At 37.4% G+C, this 16,288-nt stretch overlaps 1 protein-coding gene across 1 annotated transcript in view; it reads left to right on the forward strand.

The window, feature by feature from the left end:
- TRPC4 (transient receptor potential cation channel subfamily C member 4) overlaps nt 1–16,288 on the forward strand; it is a 76,872-nt gene that overhangs the window by 33,001 nt on the left and 27,583 nt on the right. The window contains exon 3 of the mRNA XM_057376832.1: nt 8,483–8,819. Coding sequence (XP_057232815.1) covers nt 8,483–8,819 — 337 coding nt within the window. The remainder of the gene's footprint in view (nt 1–8,482; nt 8,820–16,288) is intronic.

Genomic DNA, 16,288 nt, shown 5'->3' on the forward strand with positions numbered 1-16,288 from the left:
GGTAATTTATGAAGCTACAAAGCCCGATCTACACATTAATAGAGAACTTTAAACAGAAAAATATGCTGTTTATTGCTTTATTTAGTTTGAATATCTTTGAAATCACTCTGTGGTTTTGTTTTCCCCTTATCCCTCTAATTTCGTATTCAGTCAGCCTTCAAATGAGTGTTACGCTTTCCAGGAACTGGATTCCCACTGATTTCAGGGAACTTTGGCCTCTTCAGTTCCACACAAGTTTCATATTGTAAGCAGTAACTTCTAAAGGAACTGGGAAACCTTGGAGTTCAACTCTCATATCTCTTGGCTAGAACAGCACAACCATGGAGTCAAGAACAGTTTTGCTTATATCCATTTTTCACATAAGGATAAAGGATGGCACCTCATAAAGCTAAGCCATCAGTGAAATGTAAATTTGCCTTGTGCTGATGGAAGGTGATTACCATTGTTTTTACAGAAAAAATTAAATAGTGCAACAAAATATCACCGATCCAAGGTTTCTCTTCACAGAAAGAGTCTAAGACCCTGAAAATGAAGACACAAAGGAATGAAAATTTTTGTGTTCAGGCTTCTTCCAAATACCTCAATACCCTGCTCCCATCTGGAAGGACAGTCACAAAAGGAAAATGGAACTAAGACTGTCACTCTACCTTGTTTTGGCCTCTGMAGCAAGCTGAACAGATGAGGAACAGGGTGATCTCCAGCGATGCCAGTGGAAATTCTCACATGAGCAGGCAATGCCCAGGGGAAGAATCTAGCTGTTCTGTTCGCTTTCCTACTCATCCTTCACTCAAAGCTTTTCTCAGCTATTTTTTTCTCCAATTAAACTCACACTGTGTTCTGTGCTTTAGTTGCTTTCAGCATATTTGCAGCTATGACATGAATTTTGAAAGATTGAGTTATTCATCTTCAACTTTTTCCTCTGGCAACAAGGCAGATACAGAAGTAGACAAAGTGGTGGAATGTTCTGGGTGTGAGGGAATGTTCTGGGTGTGAGGGAATTCATTGGTTCTGTCCTATGGTGGGTGGTAACTAATTTATATCTTAACCCCTTCTGGCTGACCAGTTAATGCTTAGAAGCTTTACCAATACAGATACAAAACCAATTTGGATGTAAGAAACATAGAATCATTTAGGCTGGAAAGGAGCTTTAATTGCTCATTTGTCCAAAGGTTTTTTTAACTTTTTTACAGCCCCTGTGTTGCTATATGAAGTTGCTTAAAATATATATTGATTTTACTCTCATAAAATGAACTTGAACTTTTGAGATTATAAATAAAACATTTTTATATCTCAAGTCATTCAGTTTTAGAATGAATATTGAGAGAATGTTCAGCCACTATTTCTCTTATGAGTTACTGTATTTTGTAGAAGCTGTTGGCACAGACAGCAAACATRGTGTATTTGAAGAGTGCTTTGGGAATAATAAAATTGAAATGACAGAGACTTAAGCAAATATGTACCCAGTCATATTTATCTTCTTGCTTACTGCTGTCCCCAGGTGTTTTCTGCAAAGTTACTCCTCAGACCGTGAATTCCAGTCTTTCCAACTTTACTGTTGCACAGGGTTATTCTGTCCCAAATACAGAACTTAACATAGAAATATCAGTTTATTTTTTGTTTGCTATGCATGGAAATACATCAGCTAGGTGTGCAAAAGTAGGGATCCAGTATAACAGAAGAAGGTTCATCTTGTATTTTGTCTGCAGATACTTACAGGGATTCTGTAATTGTTCTTCCCTACGAAAATGTTTTGAGTTACAGTGGTTCTAACACTTATGTTGGTTTTAACACTTACTCAAGTATCCTACCAACATCACAATTTTGAAGTTTTGAGCTATTTTACACAATCATACCAAATCTCAACAACTGATTCATTTTACTTTACCATTGGGAGGTCTAAYGAAGCTGTTCATGCACAGCTGGTTCCTAACCAATACACTCTCAGTTGCTGTTGCCTTTTCTATAAGCAATTAATCAGAATCACTGCAATTATAGATAAGTCTTGACTTCTTTAATAGATATTTAATAGTTTCTTCTGTGCTGACTCATTTTACTGAGAAGGGGTAATGAATCAAAGTTAGAGCTTTTGCTTGTGTTGATGTAGCAAATGAGAAATTTAAAACATTCAAAGCTTCAATGTCATTAATCCTTTTAACAAAGCGTTTCAGTCATTATATTTTCCTTTTGTTTAATTTCTTTCCTCCTCATATTTGAAGTTCAGAATAGAATAATCATGATAAAAAACCCTGGAATKGTATTCTATTCTTAGTGAAAGGAAAGTAAACTCTGGATTTTATGATGAAGGCATATGTGCTGTGCATTTGTTCTGCCATGGGGATCGGATGTGTCTCAGGTTGCCATGATAGTTTGCAAGCCTGTGCRATCTAGTGCTCTGATCCCAAGTGTGCTGTTTTCAGCTGGGATAGAGTTARTATTCTTCTTAGTAGCTGGTGMAGTGCTGAGTTTTGGGTTCAATATGAGAATAGTGTTGGTAACACAGTGAGGTTTTAGTTGTTGCTAAGCCGTTCTCATCCTAAGCCAAGGACATCTCTGTGTGCAATGCTCTGCTGGTGGGCAGGTGAATGAGAGGCTGGGAGGGAGCATGGCCAGAACAGGTGACCCAAACTGGCCAAAGGGATATTCCATGCCTTAGAATGTCATGCCCAATGTATCAACTGGGGGAGCTGGTTCAGTGGGGCCAATTGCTGTTTGGGGACGGGCTGGGTATTGGTCAGCTATGGGTGGGAAACCACATTATGAATCCCGTTGGGTTTAATTCTGCTCTCTCTTTATCATTATTATTGTTCTTATTGATTTATATTACTTTAATTCAATTGTTAAACTGTTGATTCAATCCACATATTTTGCAATTTTTTAATTCTCCTCCCCATCCCACATCGAGGAATGGGTGATGAGTGAGTGGCTCTGTGGTTCTTCGCTTCCAACTGGGATTAAACCATRACACCGAGGGAGCTCACTGGTTCCCTTAATGACAAAGCTGCAGATAGAGCTGAGTTTGCATCCAGCAAACATGGTCACTGTAGTGGTCTGCTCCAGTTGGCACAAAGTTTAGAAGGAATGGACCTGAGAAGATTCATAGTATTTGGCATAGGGATCAGGGTTTCTGGCCTGAGGCAGAAAACAGGCGGTGTAACTATACCCAGAGGAGCCAGAACACGGTTCCTAGCTTCTGGAAAGGAAAATGTAGAGCTGATCTAGTCAATAACATTAAAGCATTTAAATTGCAATTAAATGTTATTTATCTTAATGAAGCAGTCCTCACAGAGTAAGTGCTGAAATTCTCAAATACAGCCTTTGGGAGAAGATACAGAAAAGAACATGTAGTGACATCTCTAGAGGGAGAAACAATCTACCAGATTTAGGAGTCTTCTTAATGAGATTGGGACTTGAATCTGTCATTAGTGCCAATGCTTTTCACAATCAATAGATAGAAAATACTGACATGTGAATTTGAAGCTACACTAAATAGAAGAGCATTTTCAGAGCTGCATGTAAATTATGAAAAGTAAAATGTTCCAGAGAAAGAGAAAGAAATGGAGGTTAATTCTTTTCTAATGGGAGCACAGTCACAGTGTGTGACAAAGCAGCAGACCTCAGAGAAAACCTTTCCTGCCATTGTGGCTGTAATGACAGCTGTACAACTGCTGTACAACACAGCACAACAGAKAATCAAAAAATATATCAATAAGAATGTTTATGATAAATGTTTTCATCTGTTTCCTCCTGGAAAAAGAGTCTTTAGCATTCATCTGTTAGAGAATTCTATCAGAGCTAGTTCTTTGTGCTACAGCATAACTAGTATATAAGTCAGAAAGGAAATAACTCTTCTTTGACAGCTTTCATTCCTAGATGACAAATTGCATCCTTTTTTTAATATAATATACTCAACCACTTATTGATGTCAGAATGAGAATTTAATTTGCTCCTAAGATTTTGTGAGATTGCTTTGTAAATGTAAAAATGAGCACCTTGTTACAACTGGAGGTTTTTATATCTTTGTGTATTTCATAATGGAGTGAAATAAGTACTGAAAGTTAACATTGTGGTACAGTAAATGGCTGACAACTTATTCTGATGATATAGTATYTATAAAAGTATTATTTCTATAAAGACCTTAGATAGTTAATAGTAGCAGTTTTGTTAGTTCTTCATCATTTCATTGACTAAGAGATGGGTCATATAAMAAACCCAAAGATCAGATTTAATCAGCAGTGCAAATTAAATTCTGTGTTATGYATATGATTGGATATCACTAGAATCAGGCTCTGTTATTATTTATAGCAGATTACTTTTGCTGGCACTTCAGATAATTTTTGTTTTTCAGTGATCTCAGGGAAGAGCCCATTCCCAGCATGATAACTAAGAGAATGAATACCAGAGCATTTTCAGATGGGCAGATGCCATGAAGGAGCTAGAGGTGTGAAATCAGGAACAATCATAGAGCAAAATCCCTTGCGTAATTACAAACTGCTGGAAGCTATTGGAAGCCATCATAGCGTGAAAGTATAAACTTGCTGATTGCTAATTATTTGAACACAATATCAAAGTCAAATAACACAATACTGACAGTACAAAGACACAGACTGACAAGACACTTAAGAATAGTAAAATAATACCTCAGAATGTTATATCTCCAATTAAGGAAGAAAAATTATACTACAGAGAAAATATTTTTGCATAGGCAATGCAGAACTGGCAGATTAATGTCACAGAATATTTCTATTTCTGCTAGTATCAAAATAGTTATGTARATTTTTTTTGTATTTTTTTTAGCTCCAGGTTCATCAGGAGACTTACATGTCTACTTTTATTTGTGATCATCTTAGATATGACCCATTGCAGAGATGCAATCCATTCATGCAACAATTGTTTCTGTGTTGGAGCATGTTTTTCTTCCATATAATTTTRCTCTTCCTTTCTAATAGAAAAGTTTCTAATAGTTATAGTATAAATGTCAATTGACCAGAGAATTTAGTCATGAATCATTTTTTTCCTTATTTTTTTCTGTAGAGACGGGCTTTTCAGTGAATAAATCAAAATTTCAAGTGTAATAAGAATTTGAAATCAGTAATAAAATATATTAATCACATTAACTTACTTGATCTATTTAACTATCTTTTACCTGTGAGTAATGTCTCTGAGAAAGGCTACATGGGCAGMATTTACACTGTGAGTCCTGGGAAGGCTCCCCTGCCCCCAGTTCCTGTATGTACTCAAACACTTGCTTATTACGCATGAAAACAACATCTTCCCCTCCTTTCCTCTGGAGGAAACAGGTCCACAAGGACCAGAAGGGGCAAGCTCCTCCTGTCTGTGCACACTTTCCTTCCAGCAGGGTATAACTGTTCCCCGTTCAAAACCTTCCTTCATTATTAATTCAATAAATGTAGATGTAACTACTGACCATATTTCACAGCCTATGAGGAGAATCTCTTCACCACAAAAGTGAAAGTAGTCAAATTTGTGAGAATTAGTTTGGRCTTTTTTAATAATGTCATGCAGTTCATTGATACAGGAAGCAGAAAAGCATAACTTTAAAAGAGGTGTCAGCAAGAGATTTAGGACAATTTTCCAGTTGTCCAAAGAATGCTTTGGATTGGTTCACAGTTAATATTATAAGGCCAATGATGCTCAGAACCATAAAGAAAACCTTCAGTGAAGAGCCAGATATTTTTGTTGCTTCAGGACATTGCTAACCAGCCTTGCCAATGTTGTTGCATAAAAAGCCAACAGAGTGAAACTGGATATTTGGACCTCTCAGAAATGCATGATATCATCTGTAAATAAACACACTGTGTTGTATTTTCTATTATAAACCTTTGCCTGCAGCACTGGAATTGCTTCACTATGCATGCAGCTCTGAAAATGCTGACGTAGTATTTTATATGCTTGCTTCACACCATAACATTGCTTCTTATGTATTTTATGTCAAGCAAGTGATTTAAAGCACATTACCAAGGCTGCTTTCTCTGACTCCAGCCATATCAAATGCATAGTCTGTGTAAGTTTTCTCCTGTAATCAGAGGATCTAATCAGTGCTAGAACTCTCTTGTCACARTCATATTTTGAAGAAAGGTGGAAGCTAATTTTTTGTGAAATTATTACTTTAAAAAAATTGGCACTTAATAAAAAACTTCCTGTACCTCAGAACACCATCCTTGTCTTAAACACATTGTACCTTAGCAACATAGTTCTAACACCATAAAATCTAATATGGGTATTAGAAGACAGGAAGCATTTTTTTAAGTCTGCTCGGAAATGCTTTTTTTTTTTGTTTTGTTAACGCTGACAGTTTTGTATATTACTCTGTTTAAAGATTAGAACTAAGCAATGCAGTKCCCACCCCATTATGGAACATTCTCCAGATGGTGCATTCAGCAAGGCTCTCCTTGTGGCATGAGGTAACACTGCATCAGTTCTGGGCCCAGTCCCACAGCAGCCCAGTGTTTGGATACTGGAAAAACTCCTGCCTTTTACTTGATTTTCTCTACATTACAGACAGGCAAATTAACTCCCTTTTAGCCATGTTTAGCACGGAGTAGGTCCCCTGTCTGTGACCAGCCTTTGCTAGGCACTGGCAGCTGTTCCTTCATGCAGGTCCCCAACACTGGGAGGGTGGCCAAAGGTGTTAGAAAGGGGACATGGGTGAAACTTAGGAACTGATTGCTTTTAGGTGAGAGGATATGTAATGGGAAGACACTGTGAAGAGGAGGAAGCAAMCATGGACCTGGCACACTGTGGGGCAAAAAGATTAAAATATTTTATTGAGGAATTATTCCACAAGTCATCATTTTTTTGTTAGTAAAGCAAAGCTCTAATCTGTACCTGCTCAAGCTAATTGAGTTGAAAAACTTTTTAGAGAAAATAAACTTGAYAAAAACATACCTTTGAAACCATCTGCTCTGACTGCATACAGTATTATTCCRGACATTTGCACCTTGAAAGAAACGTCCTGAAACCTTGAAAATACATTTTTTTCTAATGGAACAGCGCACTCTGTTCTTCTTTAAGGTTATTTTCAAGGTTCTTACAGCAGGGGTAAATTTTCTTATCTTTCTCAACAGTCAGAGGAAGCTTCACTGCTGGTGTCTGGTAAGCAAATCGTCTCTGCTAGAGACTCTGGCATTTCATTAGCTTACACCAGGTTTGAATTTGGCTCAGGTAATCAATTCTGACAAGATCCAGACATATATAGAAAGATGCATGCTGACTCTCATTTCATTCCAATCTGAAGAACATTTTTTACCACTGGTAATCCCAGTGATTTTAGAAACAGTCTGAGAAGTTACCTATTATTCAACCCTAAACAAATTTGGCTCCTGTGGTTAGAAGTATTGTCAAAATAATGTAAAACCTCAAACTAGGTGTGTTTGATTGGAGTTCAACTCTGAAATTATTTAATGGAAATAAACAATGTTGTTGTAAGAGAGAAAAGTTTCTGCCTAGCTTTACTAAGTATTCAGCTAATTATTTAATCCAATGTATGTATGTAATACATTTACATGTGTATGACTGTACTGGGTTTGTGTGACAAGATTTTCATGGGTGGCTTCAGAGAGAAGCTGCCAGAAGATTCCCCTTTCTCCCATGTTCTTTCCTTTAATTTTTTTTTTTTTTTTTTAATACAACTCTGGTCCTCTGATACATCTGTTGCTTCTCTTCTATGCCTTTTTTGTCAACTCTTGCATGCTGCTATTCTACGTCACCTTTATAAAAGAAGACAATGTGCAAATAGGAAATAGTGGTCACAGAAAATATGACATAAAACTTTGATAAATACTTCTTTGAAAAATGATCTGAAAAATATTAAATATTTACTTGGTTTTGGGGGGKTTTGGTGAGATTAATTTTAAAGATCATATTCTCAAAAAGGAAATCCCATCATGGAAACAGACAAACCATAAAGTATCGTACAGAATAGGAGTGGATCTGGACAAGATTTAGTGAAATACTGGGGAAAGTTAGCGCTTACTTCACATTGTTTAAGTATTTTGTAATGCATCTGTAAGAGTTTTGTCAGTATTAAAGCACGTAAACCTGATTTTTAGAGAATTAGCAGGGAACACACTGAGAACAGTTTGTTCATAGCTGTGGAATTCAGTTATTTGTTTGCTGATTTCGGTTGTGCTCTTTGGTTTCATATCAACTTCTACCTCATGCGAATTTTCCACAAATGTTTCTGATTAAATAACAGAAGTATTTGTGAACTTGCTTCTCAGTTTCAGGTCAGGTTTTGAGATCCATTTGTTTCAATCTGTCAGCTCCTTGTGTACTCAAGGGGGAAATGAAGCTTTATTGTGAAAAGTGAACATTTATGTCTTTGCTCCATATTTTTGGCATTGAAGGACAGGCAGGCTCTCCCAGCCCTGTCTTACTGSTATTAGCATGAGTGAGCTACATAGAATTAAAAAGCTTTACAGAGTTACAGGAAATTAACTCTCTTTCTTTCTTCTCTCTGTAGTTTGTTGCTCAGCCCAACTGCCAGCAGCTGCTCGCGTCCCGCTGGTACGACGAGTTCCCTGGATGGCGGAGGCGACACTGGGCGGTGAAGATGTTGACATGCGTTGTGATAGGACTCCTTTTCCCGGTCTTCTCTGTGTGCTACCTGATAGCTCCCAAAAGCCCACTGGGGCTGTTCATCAGAAAGCCATTTATCAAATTTATCTGCCATACTGCATCGTACTTGACTTTTCTGTTCCTGCTGCTGCTTGCCTCCCAGCACATCGACAGGTCAGACCTCAGCATGCAGGGACCCCCACCAACCATCGTCGAGTGGATGATATTACCGTGGGTCCTGGGTAAATGTATTGCTAAAGAAAATACAGTGAAATGTATTTTGATCACTGCAGTTTTGCCAAGTGTTCCTGAGGCAGGATACGGCAGAGTTCTGTCATGAATTATTGACCTACCATCTCCTCCAGAGCTTAGCAGGAGTAGTTGACAATGTAGACAAACAGTAGAATTTGAAAATCCAAAGTGTCACCATCTGATTGATTACAGTGAGGAGAAACAGAAGTTTTCAGTTTTTTTTTTTCCTATGGTTAAGCAGTGCCTTGAAACATATATATTATTATTCTTTTTAGCACCTATTCTCTGCACATGAAAAATCTGGTCCTTTTGAGTGTCCTTTTTAAAATTTGCTTGTCTGCTTTTAAAAAATTATCCCTTTGCTACAATTTATTTTTAATGTTTGGAAAGGAGGCATAATGTAATTTCTGAAGTGTTATTATTAACCTTAGTTACCTACAGTATGCTTCTTTCTAAACAACTGACCCATCTATTGCAAATAGTGATGATCAGCATTTTCAAGTGAGTATTTTCATTAAAATATGCACACAGAGTGTTTTTTCAGTGCAAGACCAGTGATGAGAACTTGTCATTCATTTTAAACCAAATATTCTGTATCAGAAAGAATAAGAAAACTTCCTAGTATTTTTAAAATGGAAAGATAAATACCACTCTGTCTACCACATAGCTTAAAATAAAAATTTCTGGCTGGGATTATTGAAGGTCTACTTCGTATGGGCCATGTCATACTTAAATGTGATTCTTCCTTTCTGTGAACCTAGGATTATCTTTGGTGCTCCCTAACTCTGCCTGTCTACCCTGCCACATGRTAGTTTCTCTCAGTGTGCTGTGGTCTCTTCCTGTTTCTTATTTTAAGAATCAACACAAGTTGGACCAGGTCAGGGCAAATATACTTGTCTAAAATAAAATTATAGGAGGGACTTAGTATTCTTGATGGTAAGAATTTAAGTTTGATATAGTCATTAAAGTTGTTGTCACATAGACAGGTTCCTGCACAAACTTTCCTGAAATTTTAGTGGGATTTTGATAGCATTACCTCTCCCAGAGCTTCCCATTAAGATACTGTGCATCTTCCCTTTATCCTAAACATGTGGGTTTCTTTAGAGCAATGAAACTGTCAAAGCTTTTGATCCCATTTATCCCATATTTATCCCATATAATTTATAACACAGTGTTCAATTTATGATACATGAATTGGCCGTGCCTGATATTCTGGAGAACAATGATTCAGTGGCTTTTGCTTGGCAGAGCCCTGTGGGAATCAGGAGGCAGGTGTACATCTGTCTTTCACTTAGAAAAACAAGTGTGCAGGACTGAAAACTCTATGTACACTTATTTGTCAGGCACCTGTCAGAAGGACCTGCCWTCCACAGGTGAACTGCTTTCTAGGATTTCCCCCGTGGTCATACTGCAGTCCTCACCTCCAGCATTCACTGTGACGTGTGTTGTCCTTCATTGGGAAAATATTTCTCCTACATTAAATAAGCCAATGTCCAGGATTATTGCAAAGACATTCAATCTGGGGGGTTGTCTAGACTGACATTTCTTACAGACAAGTCAGACTAATTTCAGTMAGTGAGCTTTGCATTTAAATATTAAAAAAAAAAAAATCCTCCAGTTAATTTTCCCAGTTTTGTGCCATCAAGAAATGAGGAAGCAATAAAAAAAAATTAGCTCAATACACTACTGCCTTAGAAATAGATGCTACAAGGCTGAGGAGGAGCAGGGTGCTCTTCTGAGCTATGCCATGCCCAGAGGATATATTAGCAGCTTTTCTGTCTGGCCTTCCACAAGAGCAGGCGGTCAGCATCTATTGAGCTTTCACAGTATCCTGAGGCTAAAGAATAATAAGAACAAATGCATAGCTGACACATGGACCTTGACATGCCAAAGTGGATTTTGGCATTAACCTGTCTCTTACAAAGGGATGAGAGACAGAGGCRCAATTTGAGAAGGGCAAGAGCTGGTGTATGGTAAAGGCAATTAAAAAATGTTAGTGACTAGATCCTCTCCAGAAAACACACAGTGGGAAGAGGAAGAACCTCCTCTGCCCTCAACCTCTGAYGTAGTTGTTTATTTAGGAAGAGGTCTAAGTAACCCAGCATCCCCAAGCACYTGTTTGAAGAAGCCATTAACCCTGAGAATTACGGCAATCAAGATGACTATCATTTCTAAAAGCAGCATTAATATTTTCAGTATAGACTCATATGGCCAGGTTATGGTAGTACTGCCTGTGCTGAACAAACCCTTTATCTGCAAGCAGCAAAAGTCAAGTCAAGGAAACCACTTCCATAAACAAAAATTCACAAGCATGGATGAAGATCAATATTCAGATACTATGTGGTTAAATATCTTGTAATTAATCTAGACTTCTTTGCTGTTCAGAAAAACTGTGCCTTACAAAGTCTTTTGCAACAAAATTATGCATTTTACACACAGATCTCTAGTGTTTCATAACTAGCAGTTTCCTGTTCCTGTTTCAAATTTTTTTGTTCAGCTTTCAGGTTCTCCTTGTTGTAGTGCCTTAGCCCACTCAAATAATGAGGCCTCAGATTCACCCATCACAGGCTCAGGCAATTCATTAGGTACCTAATTTCCTCCTGCCATTGAAGGAGACAGACACACATCTCCACAGGACGTTTCAGCTCACAGCATGTGATGAACGTGTCTCTTTCGGCTTTTTTTTTTTTGCATATTTGGGTCTTTTCCATGTTGTGTTTTTTTTTTGTTCAGTTGATTTTTGTTGAGGGAGTTGTTTTTGTTTTATTTTGGTTGATTTTTGTTTGGGGTTTTTTCAGTGTTTTTTGGTGGTGGTGGTGGTTTTTCTAAAGGACTGAATCTCAGCCATACCCTGCTCTTTTCCTATTCACATGCATACAAATGGTAGTCTAGTCATCTTTTAATAAACTTAATATTTTTCTTAAGTCCTTATCAATAAGATAAGGTTTGTTTCCAGRCTGCCACTTAGTTTGTTGTCTAATCTCTCCAAACCATAAAATTATGCAACATTCTTAAAAAGAGTAAATGAAGCACTTTTCAAGGGAGATTCTCTAAGAGGTATAGAGATATTTTTGCATTTTCTGGATGTAAACAAAACTTTTGTCATTTGAGTCAAAACTGATATGGCCCTAGGGTTATAGTTCTCTGAAACCTGAAATATGACCAAGTAATTACTTACTTGGCAAAGGTTATCCTGGAGCAGCAACTATATGTCAAATCTATTAATATTTTAAACAATAGAATTYTTTTGTTTTCTCCTATTTCAAATAGCTCTGGATGCAGTTTGCATTTTAATACTACTATCTCTCTTGAAATTAAGAGAGGAAGAGGCGCTCACTGTTTCAGGTTTCCTCTCAACATGAACTTCAGGACTCAAACATTTCATGTGATTTACAAAGTTTCGAGTCTRTATCCGTAATGACCTAAGCTCTCCAGTGAGCAAGAAGTAATTAACATTTGCCAGCCACTATGTGACAGAAGGCTGCATAATTAGGACATATTAAAAGTGTCACTAGAGYAGGGGACTCAAAGCAAAAACTTGTATTGGGCTACATTTCCGTGGAGACTATTGACTTTAGATTTTAAAAGTCTCTGGAGGAAATTTCTGCCTTAATTTTGTCTTTTAAGTGATTAGATGATTACACAAGTGGTGCTCCAGTGTGCAGTGAATATCCGTGGAACAGTAAGTCAGTGTTACAAGGCTGTCACAACCTTAAGAAGTAGTTATGGAAAAATTTCTCAGTAAGAAGAGTCATAATCTCCTGTCCTTGCACTTAAACAAAAAAGAAAAACTGGCTCATAAGGAAAATTAATTGTCTTATTATTATTAGCTGTTGCTTCTCTCTACAGAARCATAGGCCTGTTTACTATACTTGAGAATCTGTCACATTGAAAAATGAGCRGGAAAATCAAGAATGCCATCTTAGGAAAAAAACAAAGATCATCTTTTTCCATCATCATACTCCCCATCCAGTTGCTGAGTGTCCTCTGAGCATGACAGCAGTGATCCAAAGGGGAATTCAAATAAGATCCAACTTCCCTCTCTGTGTGCCTTTGCTGCAGCTCATGAAAGSATCATTTGGATCCCTGTACACTTGTCATAGCTGTTCTTCTGCCCTAAGCCATGGCCTCAAACCTAACAGTGACTGTACAAAGTGTCCTCACAGTGGGTATTTTTTTTTGCCAGCAAATGCCACAAAATTCAGAGGAGAAAGGCATCAAGAAAAATTTAATGTGTGGTAGCTGTGGTTAAAAGGCTCCCTGCCAGTTGTTCAGGGTGGCTGCAGCAAAGGACATTTTTTGGGCAATTTCTTTTGATGAGTTTTTTGCTCTTTTATGGTCATATTTAAACATTCATTTTAATTGCGTTTTTCAGAAGACTGCCTGGAGCAGACATGCAGCCTTAATGGATCTCTCGAACAATGTGTTCCCCATCCTTACTGTCAGAACAGTTTATGCTATTGGAGCACATGAATCTATAGAGAACATGGATCTTTGGGAACTGTGAAAAATCACAAACATTTGTGGCTGGCAAACTGCTGGTGGGAAGTATGGGAATGTATGGTCTTGTCAGTCCTTAGCACAATGTCCGTGCAAACYGATGGCACAGCAAGGCACTCCAGAATAACTGAGCATAGATGTGGCAAKAAGAGTGTGCATCATCTTCTAAATTAGGTCATGAAAGTGTTGTGTAAAAAAATAAACAGTTTGTGAAAACTGACATGTTCCAGGCAGCAGATATAGAGGGATATATGGCCAGCAAGATGAAACAGTACATAACCAATAGTGACAAATACAGCGCAGAAGAGGAAAACAACCCAAATAAAGCAGGAACACAACTTTGTTTAAGGAAGGATAATGCACATAATGACCACAAAAGGCCATTTAGTCTAAACTACTGCTCARCACAGGCTAACTGCAAAGACAGGTCACAGTGTTCAGGTTCTTGTGCAGTCTGGTCTTTAATTTCCCCAGAGATGAGTATTTCACAGCCTCTCTCACAGTGGCTGTGTCGAGCAACTGGTAAACTTCTTTGCTGATACTAGTTGCAATATCCCATGTCACAACAGGCAACCATTCTCTCTTGTCCTACCTTGTGCACCTCCAGGACAAATCTGTCTCCAGCTCTTCAAAACCAGCAATTTCATTAGTGGATGAAACACCAGTACAAAATTACAGAATATCCTTAGTTGGAAGAGACCCACAAGGACCATCTCTTAAGTGAATGGCCCATTCAGGGATCAGATCTTCATCCTTGGCAGTATTAGTACCATGCTGCAGCCAACTGATCTTTCAGACTATTAACCTCCCATTAGTGYTCTCTTCTCTAGCCTGAACAAAATCAGCTGCCTCAACCTCTTGGACATCATGTAGTCCAGCCCCCATTCAGCTTGATGGCCTTCCACTACCTTCTCTTCAGTCAGTTAGTATCTCTTCTTTTGCTCAGTATTCTAAAACTGGACTCATTCATGAAATTATTTATTTAAACATCAAGATAGCGACTTCTCCTGACTGCCTGAATTTTGCTATAATAGGACCTTTGGCTCATTACTTTTGCTAAAGTTTTAAGAATTTAAAATAAATATTTTCTGAATAGATTCTTTTATTTTATTCTTTGGCTGTTGGTGATGTTGGCTGATGTGTGGCTTTTTGTACTTTAAGATTTGATTTRGAATGGGCTTGTTATTTCTAAAACAGAGGACAAAGAAAACTGGTTTGTTTTTATYATAATTTTAAAAAGCCATGAGACTTTTTCCTTGGGAAGTACTTCTAATGGTGTCTCTGACCATTCCCACCTCTTTGCCTGACCTGACACAGGACCCAGACACTGTGCACAGTTGTTCCTCTCACAAGCAGCCATTTACTCACAGGAAAACTGGAGGTGTGTGTTGGATTTTGTGCATGTTCTCTTGAAATAGTTGTACTCAGTTAACTAGATATGCCCCAGAGAGTGRGAGCCCCTGAATTACACCAGGATAACTCTCCATTCCTCTTGTTACCTTCATATACCTTCAGCAGAGATCAGTTTGTCAGCCCAGGTGTAAAACAGAAGAGCGTTTCCAAGCCTCATCAATACCCACTGAATTCCCTGGAATGACTTTCCTTTGCTTCAGTGAGCTTTGGATCATTAGCAGCTTGTCTCACTTTTTGTATCTGTGAAAAACTCTACATCACATAGCAGAGCAAAGCTGAGTTTGTCAGTTAAATGGTTTCACAGCCCAGCAAAAATATGTTCTCCAAAAAACATACTGAAAGGTTGTTGTTGATCTTGGCATGCAGAGATTGACCCCRAGGAACCCCTGGCTTCCCATCGCTTAATGGTGAGGAATAAAAATAGCACAGAGTAACCAACCTTTTGTGAGAAAGGTAAGGCAAAAATCAGCATAGGATCCACAAAACTTTTTCAAACCAAACGTAGTGCAGGATATTGCCTTTCAAATCTGTCTCTGACAAATTTTGATGTTATTTTTCTCAGTGWAACTTCTACCATAATTATAAACAACAAAAGGCAGTCTTATAGAGATGGCATAAATCTGTGAATTTCCATAATTGCTGGAAAAATGTTTTTACAGTTGCTTAAGTTTCAATATGACATAGGAATTTAGACAGGCTTCATCTAAGCATTTTTGTCTTAGAACCTGAAACACATTTGCATGGATTTCAGAGAGAAGTTATTTCTTTGTTTTTTGTTTCTTTTGTATGAGACTAAAGATGTGTTCCTTAAGAATAAAATTACAGGTCTAGRTAGCTATAAACAGCATAGACCCAAAATGTTTTCTAACTGAAAGTTATCTGCTAAAAAGATACTGTGTTTTACCCAAGGCTTCATCCTACAGGACRGAAAACATTTGCAAGAGTATTGAACTGCTGCCTTGCTCAAAGTTATAAGGTTTGACATCAGAGTCTTTAAATTATGTAAAGAAAAGCAGGTCCACATTTTTGAAAAGATATTTCAGTATCTAATATCCAATGATTTCAAAACTGGAAAGACAGATTCAAAATAAAAATCTGTAGAAAAAATATTTAAAATAAAAGCTAGTCCTATCAGTGTATGTTTATTGATGCATCTACACTTTAATCACATGCAGTATGATACCTATTACTAAATTCTTCAGGATTTTTTTAAAGTGTTATGAGAATTTTAATGAAAGATGTTATTTTTCTTAGTACATTCTTATTTCAGTGCTTTTTGTTCTTCAGTAAGATGTATTTTCACTTTGTTACTTTGAATAGCATTTAATTTTATGATATATAGGATTTATTTTAGAAGAAACAACTTTTTTCATTAATATTCAGAAAATTTTGCTGCAGAAAAASAATTTAGCTGACAAATTCAATTTTTTTTCATCAAATTCATTCTTTCTGATCAATTTTGGTTCCTTTCTCGCTTCAGGCAAACTGGACTTCAGTCAAATGGTTGTAATTGATCTGTTTGCATGAATAATAATTCACAATGCTT

The sequence above is a fragment of the Malurus melanocephalus genome, unplaced genomic scaffold (assembly GCF_030028575.1).
Source record: "Malurus melanocephalus ecotype Western Australia unplaced genomic scaffold, MMel_1.1 scaffold_292, whole genome shotgun sequence".
Taxonomy (NCBI): Eukaryota; Metazoa; Chordata; class Aves; order Passeriformes; family Maluridae; genus Malurus; species Malurus melanocephalus.